Here is a 10,488-nt window from a genome sequence, read left to right on the forward strand (position 1 = left end):
ACATTAAAATGCATTTAAAAGACAATAAAAGTTAGCTCTACATACACAGTAGTTTGTGAATACATTAAATTGGTCATTCTGTGAAATTCTATTATTACATTTACATGATAGACACCTATAACTCAATGACATCACTGAAACACACAGATGAAGCCAGCAATGTTACGTGTGTCATGTCTGAAAGGGAAATTGTTTTAACACGACCGATTTGATGATTTCGAGATGAAATTGCATCACGACATCTCAGTTAAAATGGGGTTTAATTTGGCTGAAAAGTTAAAAAAAAAAAAGATAATTTTTTATATTTATATCTGAGCTTAAAGCTTAAAGTGGGTTTGAAATGTTTTTGACACAATTGTGCCACTATAACGGGTTTTTGTACAAATGTCAAAATGTTTGTTTCTATGAAAGGCTTTTGTCATGAAACAAAAGAAGCCGTTGTCTGATCAACATATAATAGTACAAAATGTATTGGAATGAAATGAATCTGAGCAGACACTCGATGCCATGTTTTTTGTGCGGCTGGCCACCGGGGAGCCAAATGAAATGTGTAAGTGAAAAGAACGCAGGGCAGCTACAGTCAGCTACAGAACTGCAGGCTGTTGTGTTTAATATGCATGGAAATAATACTGAAAATAAAAACCTGTATACTCTTTTCTATCAGGTGGGAGTACCTCCAGTTACTCACAGCTACCAGAGCTTCATGATGATCAACACAAGTCCAGTCAGGAAATGCCAGGTGCAAAACAAACACTACAAAAAGAAAATCATATATATATATATGAATATTTATTTATGTAGCTGTAATTATGTAAGTGCATTTCTTGAAAGTAAAGTAAACTATTTTGGATGTATTTTGGATGTGTGTGTGTACGCACACAAAAAACAAGGTAATTCATCTATTATTTAGAATTAAATTCTAAGATATGTTTCACCTGAAAATGAACAATTCATTATTATTGTTTTTTTTAATTACAACTATTATCCACTATTATTAGTAAATCACTTCTCATAAGAAAGATGTTTGTGAATTTTTCATGTCTCTGTCGGGTTTTACCATTTCACTCCATTCCATGCTTTCACCTTTTAACCTTATTTTTATACTTCTTGTTTTATGATCTTTTGTAAACGTCAATATATATATATATCATTTTAGTGTAGTACTGAGCTTATTATATTATAATGAATTAGATGAAAACAAGAGTTTCATCAGATCATCAGAACTGAAGGAGTACGTCGGGTAAAATATCAAAACAGGCTAAATTTCCCAATAAAAGCCCAGTGGATGGATTGTTTTGGCACTACCTGGATCTACAGAGATGTTATTACTGATTAGTAGTATAAAACATAGGATTAGTAGTTGTACAAAGACCATGATGATAGCAGTAATAGTGGTAGTAAAACAGTAAAAACGTCATATCCGTGATCAAAAAGCAAGTGTTCTAGGTTTACTGTGAAAGTAACGCAGTGTCCTTCGTTGTATTTTATTATTGAATAATAGCTTCACACAATTAGAGAGGGGTTTATCAGGAGGAAAAGGAGTCAGTATCAGTTGGGATAAAAACACACTTCAGCTTACAGTCAGATGTTGCATCACAAAGATCGTCCAGTAAATAGTCAGGTCCAACAACAAAACTGTGGCACGGTTTTAAGCTCATTTTGATGTCCTTCTACACTCTCTCTCTCTCTATATATATATATATATAGATATACCATATCTATATATATATATACATGTGTATCAATGTGTGATATAATACGAAATAGTCAAAGGTATAATACAGATACAGTCCAATAAATAGGTTTAATCAAAACATGTGCATCAATATGAAGTGGTTTTTGTACATTTAAAAGACTGCACAGATTGAGGTGCTATTATTATTAATATTATTATTATTACAGTATTAACTCCATTTGTCCATGTCTCTCATTTACAGTTTATCATTTTACGTGTGATGATTCAAAGATGTGTCTTTTTCACTCTGTCTGACACAGACAAAGACACACACACACACACACACACACGCACCCTCACACACACACAGACAGACAGAGACAAGCACACACATGCACACACACACACACACACACGCACTCACACACACACGCACACACGCATGCACGCACAGACAGACAGACACACACACACACACACACACACACACACACACACACACACACACACACACACACACACACACACACTGAATGCATGTTTTGTGTGTTGGTTGCTCCTCATATTCAGAGATCAATAGTACCACCTGTCAGTGACAAGCTGTATTACAACTCCTGACACAAACTCTTCATAATATTTCAGTGATTTATCCAGCAACTAGCCAAAATGAGAAACACACACAAACATAAACAAGAAGAATACAACTTCATGTACATACGCTGTAGAGTAGAAGTCATGTTTCAGTAAAAGTATTTTAGATTTCACCTTTATACTGGATATCTACACCTCTTCACTCCACCACAGTGGTTTGGGCTTTACAAAGTCATGCTGTACACACAAGCTGCCATCAAGACCACAGAACTTTATTTTGGATTCATGTGGGCGTCCCAATGTCTCCAGGCTGAATTTGGGTCTAAAAGGATGCACAAGACATGATAATGTAGGATAATGTAGAATATTTCCATTTGATGAAATGCTGCAGCCACAAAATGGTTAGAATGTCTCACTCGGTGTAAACATCATATATATGTATCGATCATGAAGACTCTAAACTATTTATCATGAGACAGAGAGCAGAAGAGAAACAACAGGCTGCCATCTTTCATTTGCATCTGTTGCCAAGTCGCTAACGCTGTGATAAGAAGCTGAGAGGAGGCGGGATGTGTGCGTGTGCGTGTGTGTGCGTGTGTGTGTGTGTGTGTGTGTGTGTGTGTGTGTGTGTGTGTGTGTGTGTGTTTGAGGGAATAGTTGTGTTGCTGAATTGAGTCCTTAACCTGATTCGCACCGATCAGCCGGGCTCTGACTCGTGCATACTTAATACAGATAGGTAATCAAATCAAACGCACCCAGACCTCCTCCTCCTCAGTGACTGATTGAGAGACAGCAGACACATAGGGTGTGCTGTTACTATTATTGCTATTGCTTTGTATATTCTATTGTTGTATGTTATATTATAGGGTTGGATGATATCTTTTTTGTTGGTTTCGTCTTTCCTCAAGCTTGTGATCATTGAAAAGTCTGAGAGCATGAGTAACTCCACATTTTAAATCACAGCTTATTTATTACAGACATGTTCAGTAGCCTTTCCGCTTTATGGATAATCATATATTTTGCAGTAAAAATCATAGAAACAGAAGGCCGCGTGTAAAATGTAAAATATCAATGCCATCACCATGATGTAAATAGTATTCACAGGTACCGCCAAAATGAGTCAGTGACTTCAAAGAAAATCTAGTCAAAGGAGGAGGACTATTACATGTCATTTGATCAGATTCATGTGAATGTAAACCACATAACCTTATCCCAAAGTCCTTTTTCATAGAGGACATATTGAAGTATGAAAAGCACAGATGTAAATAATGAGGGCGCACTCACACTGTCCGTCCGTACCGTGTCCCCTGCTTTAGGGTACTTGTCCCCCCCTCCCTCCCCCCCTGCGGCCCAGGCCCGTTTGTACATACACTACCGGGGCCTCTGCGAATGCTTCTTGCTGTCCATACGTCATCGTCATCGTGATGCGCACAGGCTCGTGCTCGTACATGTGCAAACGTGCTTTACAAAAGCCCACCTCTCCCAAATGGGCTGTGACCTGCAAGCGTGCCGCACCTAGACGCGGTACGAATTAGAGTTTAGAGTTTAGCGTTTAGCGTTTAACGTGCTTGGGCACGGTACGGATGGACAGTGTTCTAAGAACAACTCTGTCGCCTACTGAAAATGACGTTACCATACAACAAAACTGTATTCCTTAATATTTTTATCACGTTTTAAACATGTTGAATATTGAAACAAAACTACTTGGTTAGATTTAGGAAAAGATGGTGGTTTGGATTAAAATAAGTGGCGTTTGTTACGTCATTTAATACAGGTACGTTACATAAACAAGTCAAGGAGGACTTTTGGTTCCAAGCAGGACACAGACAGTGGTCTCTTGGGTGACAGTGTTCGTTTGACCCATCCAAATTGACAAATGTAATCTGGGGAAAAATACCTTTCCTTCAAAACGTAATTGAGAAAACAGTTTAGCTGTATGTGAATGAATTTTTAGGAGACAGAGCAGCTGCAAATGCTCTTAAATTTGGACTCTCTTTTCCCCAAGCAGCACTGAGGGCTGAGCATTAAGAGCTTCTTAACGCCGTGGTGCTGAAGATGATGATTACACTCATAAAATATAATTTGACCTTAAATATCTCTTAATATAGAGCATCAGTATTCATGACTGATTCAAAACTATAGACTTAAAATGAACCAAAACTTTTAGAAAACTGTTCCAGCTGTGCGAAAGACAATGAATACAGTCGGCTGTGTAATATATTGAGACAAGAGTGGCAGAATCCCAAAAAATATTCAAGCTGGAAACTTTCCTCGGTAACTGATGGGAATTTATAGTGAATTAATGGGAATAACAGGAATAAAATAGGAATATAGGGGTTATATGCTCAGGCGGTATTTACCATGTCATATGCAGATAGAAACAGATCTTTTACCATATCATAAGCAGACATAATCCATTCATTTGCCAAATGCATACATTTTGAAATGTGCCATGTGGTAATTTAGTTAGCCAGCAGGTTAACTAGCATTTATCATGGATGTATAAAGAGAACTGAAAGTTGCTCATTGGCGCATAAGGTCAAACGTGTTCAACTGCCGAGCAGACACACTACAGACAGTTTAATCCTGCGGCTCTTCTAGACTCTCAAAATGTTATCAGGCCGAATTAATCCAATTATCCACAGATTTAAAGACATCTCTTTTGACACGCTCATCAATAGGAAAAGTCTTTTGGAGCCCAATCGCATCACCAGACTGACACAGAAGTTGCAATTCCACCGTTTGACCACTATGTCAAATACAGCGCACTTCCTGGTGGCCTGACGTTGGTAGGGAAAGTGAGCCTACTTTGAAAATTCAAGCCATTCAAAATGAGGGATGTGCCTAAGGTTAGGGTTAGGCACAGAAATGTTTGCTGGAAAAGGGTGAATTCAAACTATGTACTATGCTTTAAAGGCTACTGCTGGTTACCTGAAATATCATAAAATAATGTTCACTCCAGTATAATCATCAGAACTGTCCTGGAAGCATGTAGCTTTGACTCAGACAGTGCAGGGATGTTGCAGGTGTGTGGCTGTACTGTGATGGTAGATTGCACTGTGCAGAACAGTGTCATTTTACTAACCCTAAATTAACAATTATATTAAATGGGCAGACTTTTACCCAAAAAATAACATAAGTATTATTTTTTTTATGTGTATTCCGCCCAAATAGGTTAACTGTTAAAAGATAGGCCTATGATTTTTATATTGAATTTGTGCAAAACTCCAGAGCATAACCAAAGCATAATTTTGGGGAAATCTAGCGACCCTTTGCTAACCAAACTGAGAGACAAATGCTGCCTTACACACAGAGGGACGTATTTTAGATGTTATTACACTCAAAGGGATTTTCTATGATGAGAGGCAGGATACAGGTGTTATTGGTTGGAGCCCAACAGCGAGGGAACTAGTTATTTATAAAAGCCAGCGCTTCTCCTCCTCAATCTGCTCAGGTCAAGAGGAAGGAGCCTGATATGTCCAAAGTGATCTGGACTAACAAAACAGGAGAGAAATATTAGAGCGCTTTCCAACCTGCTCTTTGGTCCATTTGGTCCAGACCAAGTGGAAACAATGATGTTTCGTTGTCTTTGTATTTGTTAGTTCTGGCGCTTTTTTGTGTTCACACTCGGGCTGGTTATTGTTTAAATGTTACAATACCAGTAGCCTCTATGTTATACTATTACCGACAGAGTACACATTTTAAACTCCCCTTCAGACTTTTATGCATTTATTTTCATGGCCATGCTATCAAATGTTTTAGAGGCCTATTGGCGGGCTGAACTGAACTGAACTTCGCCACAACCAAGCCACAACCACAGCAACTTCCTGGTTGATCCAATAAGGAAGTGCCAAAAACTGCAGTTCTCTGAGTGTCCACTAGGCAGGTTTCATATTAGAGCAGATTTCTCATTGACCCCCATGTTAAACAGACCGTTTTCACAGCATAATTAAACCTGTTTAAGGCCTGGTACAAAAAAACATTCTAGTCTGTATGTTTAGGTCATATCTCCATGACAACACTGAGTTTTTTTGTACCAGGCTAGTTTCCATTTTTTTTGGAGGTTAAAGTTTATGAATAATTAGGGGCGTGGTCTCTTGAGTGACAGATAGCCAGTGGCCCTCACTTCCCATATGGACGTATCCCCCCCCCCCCCCACAACGTCACATACATGCCCCTTGTTAGTAAGAGGAAATTAGGCTGACAAGTCCATTTTTATACAGTCTATGGTCACAACACAGACTGTATGGATTATAGCTGCTGTGGTCGAGGGCCAATAATACGTATTAAAACGACGAACACTTGTGGGGATTTGTTTTGAGCCAAACCCCACAAACATGTGAATCATTTTTAATGTTCTTTGGATTATTACAATCTAAATAGAGAGTTTTTTACTTATTATTATTTAATAATTTTTTTCTAGTTCTGGGTACAAAAATGAAAACAGGTATTGCTTGACTGGAAAAGTTTCGATACGAGGCGGTTCTGGGTTATTTCAGTGGATACCCCCTATAGTTCCTACTGACGTATTAAAAACGAACCAAGAGGTGCAAACAGGAAGTCACATGGGCAGACAGGTGACACACTGATTGGACAGTTGATGTCACCAGGCATCATCAGAAAAATTGGAAAAATTGTATTGTGTTGATTGACAGCAGGTCTGATTATGAAAATGAATAGTTTGGACTACAACTGGACCTAGAGTTACTGCTAAAATTCACAACACCTGGATTCTTTACTGTTTTGCCCCCCCCCCCCCCCCCCCCTTAATTGAACAGCCGACAACAGAGAGATGGCTGGAAACAAGGACAACAACAGTTGTTCCCCATTTTTCATTCTTTTCAAGCTGCATGGGAAACAGGTTCATGGTCTGCACCTTAACCCCTAGGACTGAGGTGCCCCTCATTGTGATGGACTTAATAGTACTTTATCTTTAAAAATCACACCAACCAGAAACTGCACCAGAGTTTGCTCAGAAGTTGAACTGGACCTACAGTTTCAGGCAGTGTGTCCGATTGTTTAGTGCACATCAGAGTCTGATTGACAGCATTCACAGATGCCTAAGCAAACCAAATTAAACAGGATAATGCACCAGTTTGTTAGAAATGAACCAAATAGGTTAATGGTCAAAACACTTCGCACATGGACGTGGCACAACGCCTCATGGCTCAGAATTAATTTTTACGTGGCTCATCTATTTTTTCCTCTACGTGAGCTACATGGCCTTCCAATGGGTTAGGGTTAGGGTTAGTTAAAAACAACAGAGTACAAAGTAAAAAATTGAGTACAATCTGTTTAAAAATGATTAAATTCAATACCTCATTGGACCAGAGGCAATGTGAGGGAGCAGAGCTTTTCACATTAAAATAAATCAATCAAATCCATGTGTGTTCATGGTCCTGTAGTTATAATGATCCAGTTAATTCAGTACAGTTAATATACAGTAGCCTACAGTCCAAACCCTGCAGAACCAACTGCTTTATCACTTGGCAAAACTCAATATGCACACAGTGAAGCTGGAAGCTGCCACAGACTGTCTGTGTAGCAGTGAAAAAACCTGCTCCGTCCCATTTATTTTGGCTGTAAGGGTGAAAACATGCTAAATGTTCATCTTTCACTGCATCTCAAACTTTCACATTGCATTCTACTTCTCATATGATTCTGTTGTGTCCTAATCAGTGGCATATCTGAGGGAAGTTGGTAAAATGTTGTAATGACACAGTGGAAGGCTCAGACAGCAGGAAAACAAATATCAGATGTACACAGGAACTTGAGCTTCTGTCAACAAGACCTTCGGTTGGTGTTTCATATAAGACAATCCTCCAATATTTATCTGTATATGATCAAATAATACAAACAGAACTAACTTTCATTTTCTGTCTCTTCTTCCCATCCTCTGCTTCCCTCTCTTGTTGTCTTCTTTACCCTTCTCCCATCCCTGCTCGCAGCGTGCAAACGGAAGGAGCAGGACACGGCGAAGGACCGCAACAACACACCAAAGAAGTCGCGACTGGTCTTCACCGACCTGCAGCGGCGCACCCTGCTGGCCATCTTCAAGGAGAACAAGCGACCATCCAAGGAGATGCAGCTCACCATCTCGCAGCAACTGGGCCTCGAACTCACCACCGTCAGCAACTTCTTCATGAACGCCCGCCGCCGGAGCCTGGACAAATGGACAGATGACGGAGCCAGCCCCGGCGGCCAATCTTCGGCATCCAGCACTTGTACCAAAGCGTGATAATAGATAGCGAGGAGGGGGAGGGGAGGGAAATGACAGGGAGGGGTCTTGGGTGGGGCTGGGCGGGACGATGGAGATACGGGGAGGGATGGAGGAGTTGAGGGTGCGGGTTGAGGGCGCGGGTCGAGGTTTCGTCCGGTCAAAGCGAGGAGGAAAACCAAACTTTTTACATTTTTTTGTTTGTTTGTCTGTTTTGCTTTTGTTTGTCGAGGGTGACAAACTGAGAGAGGGGCTGCTCACTGCGACTAATTGTTTGTAGCCTAACCGCCTTTTGCAAATCCATCGTGAATCCATAAAGAAGCCGAAGGGTAAACTCACCAATAAAACATAGAAACCTCAATATGGAAGAAAAAAAACACGTATAAATCATAGACTTTCACTGCTGATGTCTCCTTTAGGACAATAAGCTGACACGCTAGCCCAATACCAAAGACTAGAAGACAATGTCTGTTTTCTATTATGCAATATATAAGCTAGGAACCAACCAACCAAACCAAAAACCAATGAAAGCTTTATGACTGCAGAATGTGCTAAAAGCTCTGGTATAATACAAGAAATTCTATGTGGAAATGTGTATTTTGACCTTAAAATGCCCCAAACATGGCAATCTGTTTGGGGTAGAGTTGAAGACTTTCACATTCAGAGGTTGTTTTTCAGAGATTGCACAGTCGAGGTCAGAAAACTGAATTATGATTTAAAACCAAAGGAAGTCAGTTTGAGTAGCTGGGGGTGAAGTTAGACTGTAGATTAAATCTTATTATTTATTTTTTTTACCAAACCAAAGCTCTAGCAAGGAGTATTCCTTGGCCATAAGCAACCATATGATGTTTGACAAAATAAATCTTTGCATAAGGCCCACTTACTAGCTTGGACAGAGTTTGCTTAGTATGTTCATGGGAAAAGCTAGTGGACCTTGTGGTAAAATTATTTTGTCAAACATACAATTATTCATTTGTCCAAATCAGTAGTTTTGGAGTTATTGATCTGTTAATTAATGGCTGGGTGATTGTGTTAATTTGACTGTGCGTCAGGCTCACAAACACCCACAGAAAAACTGATATCAGAATTGAAGAGTTGGCTTCCAAGATGTTCTATATCCATTTCAAAAAGGAAATATGTACATGAGTTGATCTCTGGAATATACTGTATATGATCCAAGTTGGAGATGGATTATTATTTTCTTAATTAACGACAACGTGATAAGATCAGTTTTGGGACAAAACTCTTCAATTTTACCAAAAAAAGCAACATGCAGTGATTTGACTCGCATTCTTAAAGTTAGGAAATGGCAAAATATGCAAGCACAAACATACAGATACACAAACATCCACAACATGTAGAATTGCAAGCTTTCTCTCTCAGCATACTTAGCGTCCGGTGGAGTATTAGTGTATTATATATGAATATATACAACTTATGTGAGCACAATCTTGAAGCACATTTTCTTTGCAATAGAACCGGGGCTCTCTGCCAAGCCGAGTGGTCTTCACATCTTAGAAAACTCAGGATACCATTTTTTCTAAACAGTGGCTGAAATCCATTCGGCATCTGACGTTACACACTGTAACACACAACACATACACGTAGACACACACTTTTGCAGACAAGCAAATACAACTGCTGTACAGAAAACACACACAACTTTGAAGAGTCATTTCGAACGTTCCCCAGAATTCCCATCCTGACTTAAACATTGTCAGCTAAACCAAAGCTAACCAAAGTTTACCCTGGCTTCACCCACCCATCATTTGTGTTACCATGGTAACTCATCCATCAAGGCAACGGTTTCCACTTGGCATCTTAGCATCAATTAGATCACAGATGCTATTAAAACCACTTTAACCAGTGCTGTTTAATGAAGACAGCTGTACATTTTTTAACAATTTGAGCCAAATCTGTGGCCCAAAAGACGTGAACTACAGGTAGATTTGAGATTTGAAGGCATATTTTTTTAATGCACAAACTCACTCAACATGCATCTTAT

At 39.4% G+C, this 10,488-nt stretch overlaps 1 protein-coding gene across 1 annotated transcript in view; it reads left to right on the forward strand.

The window, feature by feature from the left end:
- The window catches only part of onecut2 (one cut homeobox 2), a gene marked incomplete at both ends in the record, with an annotated part of 44,697 nt that extends 36,193 nt beyond the window's left edge, over window positions 1–8,504 (forward strand). The window contains 2 exons of the mRNA XM_083930265.1: window positions 665–739; window positions 8,215–8,504. Of these exons, the coding sequence (XP_083786391.1) occupies window positions 665–739; window positions 8,215–8,504 (365 nt within the window). The remainder of the gene's footprint in view (window positions 1–664; window positions 740–8,214) is intronic.
- Window positions 8,505–10,488: the final 1,984 nt, after the last annotated feature.

The sequence above is a fragment of the Echiichthys vipera genome (genome assembly GCF_963691815.1).
Source record: "Echiichthys vipera genome assembly, chromosome: 16".
Classification (NCBI taxonomy): Eukaryota; Metazoa; Chordata; class Actinopteri; order Perciformes; family Trachinidae; genus Echiichthys; species Echiichthys vipera.